Here is a 2,806-nt window from a genome sequence, read left to right on the forward strand (position 1 = left end):
AGTGCTTGTGTTTGATCCCGTCGGCTAACGATTTCGGTGAAAGCTGAGACGGACAGCACCTGAGTTAGGAAAGGAGTTGCTGCCGGGCCACCACTAGATACAGTGTTTCAAATGATCCCTTCGCCTGGCCTCCCCGCGCGTGTCATGCCTGGGCGATGCCCCGGGGTGAGATCCGGGGTTAGAAACACCTCGTGCGCGCGCGAGCGCGGGTGGGAGGGACCCGGGTGGGAGGGACCCGGCTCGCGCACGCAGGTTGGGTCTGGGAAGCGGTCCTGGGAACGGTGCTCTCTCAGCTCTGTGCCTCCGGGGCACAGACGCCGGCCTGACCGCTGCCACCTGCGGGAAGGGGACACGCCTCGGTTCGAGCTGCGTTTCTGCCCGCAGGACGGCTGCTATCACGAAGACGTGGGCTACGGCGTCAGCGAGGGCCTCAAGTCCAAGGCGCTGTCTCTGGAGAAGGCGAGGAAGGAGGCGGTGACGGACGGGCTGAAGCGCGCCCTCCGGTGAGCCCGGGCGCTGGGGTCTCCCCGCTTCGTTTCGGCGCTCGTTTCAGAGCAGTTCTGTGTTTTGTGTTTTTTTTTAAAGTTAACATAGTCACGTGATTCAACAGTCTAGGCAGCGTGGACAGACAACGCTCGCTCCTGCCCGTGTCTTCACCTACCCTGTTTTCCCGCTTCGTTTTGTAGTCTTCGCAGTTTGTGCTTGGCTCTTCCCTTCTGGGAGGAAGCGGCAGCATCCCGCGTCCTCTGTGCGGGCGCTGCCCTGGGTGACACGAGCGAGGCCTTTGCGCGGGAGCCCGGGAGCGCCCTCGGCCTGCGGCGCTCGTGAGCGTGTCCGTCCTGCGGGTGGAGCGGAGCTGGCGGGGTCACGTGGCGACGCAGAGCTGGCGGGGGGGGGGGTCACTGGCGGGGTCACGTGGCGACGCAGAGCTGGCGGGGTCACTGGCGGGGTCACGTGGCGACGCAGACGTCTCTGAGGACCGAAGTGAAGCGAACTACCAGAAAACCGCCTGGGTGCGCTGACGCTGGGCGTCGCCGCGTTCGCGGGGCGTCTGGGCGCCCGGGGGAAGGGCTGGGTTGCGGGGCGCTGCGCCCCTTGTGCAGCCGCTCCCATGTGGAAACTGTGGCAGTTCTCGAAGAATAAATCTCCGCTCCGGAAGTCCTGTGCTCCGTGTCAGGGGTAGCGAGTGGCTTCTACAGATGGTTCCTCAGTTTCTCGCGCTCGTCTCCGGGCCGGCGGGGTCCGCGTCTGCCGTTCTCGGAGCCGGAAGGGGCCCGGCCGGTGCCCGGCGGACGTCCGGGGAGCGCGCTCGGCCCGGTTCCCCGCCGCACCGAGAAGCACCGAGAAGCGACGGCGCCGACGCGCCGGGATCCCTGTGCGGCAGTTCCCGACCCTTCCCACTCTCTCTCTCGCCCTCAGGAGTTTCGGGAACGCGCTCGGGAACTGCATCCTGGACAAAGACTACCTGAGGTCACTGAACAAGCTCCCGCGCCAGGTGCGCAGCCGGGGGTGGCGGGTCGCAGGGCGACGGTGCGGCGGAGCCTGCGCGTGGGTCGGGTGTTGGGGGGCGGGGAGAACGAGGACTCGGCTGCTCGGAGGGTCCGGGATCTTTATCCGGATTTCGAACGTCAGAGCGAGCAGGAGCGGGTCCTCTCACGGACGCAGGGATCGCGCCCTGGGACCGCGCGTCACTGTCCCGCACGCAGCCGCGTGGCCCCCAGCACGGCCGACATCTCCTCAGCGCCAGTGGCCTTAAGGGTCAGACGCGTCGCTTCCGTCACTCCTGTCGCGTGATCTGAGCGTTTGCTCTGGAGGACGGGTCGGCTTCCGGGTGTGCTCCCGCCCGGCGGGCGGCAGGTGCCCGTCCTGTGCGCAGGAGGCTCTTTTTCTCCTGGGGCCGCGGGTAGAGTGTGTGTCTGGCGTTTGTCAAAACTCTTCTCTTTAAAAAAAATTGTTTCTTAGTCTGCAGTTTTCTTTTTTCATTGTAAAAGACACATAAAATTCATCTTAACTATCTTCAGCGTGCGGTTGAATAGCGTTGAGATATTCACGTTGTTGTGAAAGCGACACCCGGAACCTTTCATCTCGCAGAGCTGAAACTGCGCCTGTACGACTCGACTCCTCCCCCTCTGCCCACCCGCAGCCGCGCTCCTACTTCCTGTTGCCGTGGATTTGACTCCTCTGGGTAGCTCCGATAGTGGATCGTACAGTTTTTGTCTTTTTGTGACTGGCTTATTTCACCCAGCATTAACGCCCTCAGGATTCACCAGGCGGTGATGTGTGTCAGAATTGCTTCCTTTTTAAGGCTGAATACCGTTCCCTGTGTGTATGTATCACAGTTTGTTTATCCATGTCCTGGTGGACATTTGGGTTATTTCTTTCTTTTGGCTTATGTAAATAATGCTGCCGTGAACATGGGTGTATAAATACCTCTTGGAGACCCTGCTTTCAGTTTTTTGGAATTGAATCCCAGAAGTGGGATTGCCTGGATCATATGGTAGTTCTATTTTTAATTTTTTGAGGAGTCGCTATGCTGATTTCCATAGCAGTTGCACCATTTTATAATCCCACTGACAATGCACAAGAATTCAGATTTCTCCACATCCTTGTTAACATTTGCTGTTTTCTGGTTTTGTTTTTTTTTTTTGAGGCAGAGTCTCACTCTGTTGCCCAGGCTAGAGTGCCGTGGCGTCCACCTAGCTCACAGCAACCTCGAACTCCTGGGCTCAAGCGATCCTCCTGCCTCAGCCTCCCGAGTAGCTGGGACTACAGGCATGCGCCACCATGCCCGGCTAATTTTTTCTAT

The 2,806-nt window shown here is 60.1% G+C and overlaps 1 protein-coding gene across 4 annotated transcripts in view; it reads left to right on the forward strand.

Annotated features, from left to right (window-relative positions):
• Positions 1-2,806, forward strand: part of RAD52 (RAD52 homolog (S. cerevisiae)) — a 79,696-nt gene that overhangs the window by 71,220 nt on the left and 5,670 nt on the right. For all 4 annotated transcript variants that reach the window (XM_012647459.1, XM_012647463.1, XM_012647461.1 and 1 more), the window contains exons 6-7: positions 385-503; positions 1,420-1,495. In XM_012647459.1, coding sequence (XP_012502913.1) covers positions 385-503; positions 1,420-1,495 — 195 coding nt within the window. The remainder of the gene's footprint in view (positions 1-384; positions 504-1,419; positions 1,496-2,806) is intronic.

The sequence above is a fragment of the Propithecus coquereli genome, unplaced genomic scaffold (assembly GCF_000956105.1).
Source record: "Propithecus coquereli isolate 6110/MARCELLA unplaced genomic scaffold, Pcoq_1.0 Scaffold269, whole genome shotgun sequence".
NCBI lineage: Eukaryota > Metazoa > Chordata > Mammalia > Primates > Indriidae > Propithecus > Propithecus coquereli.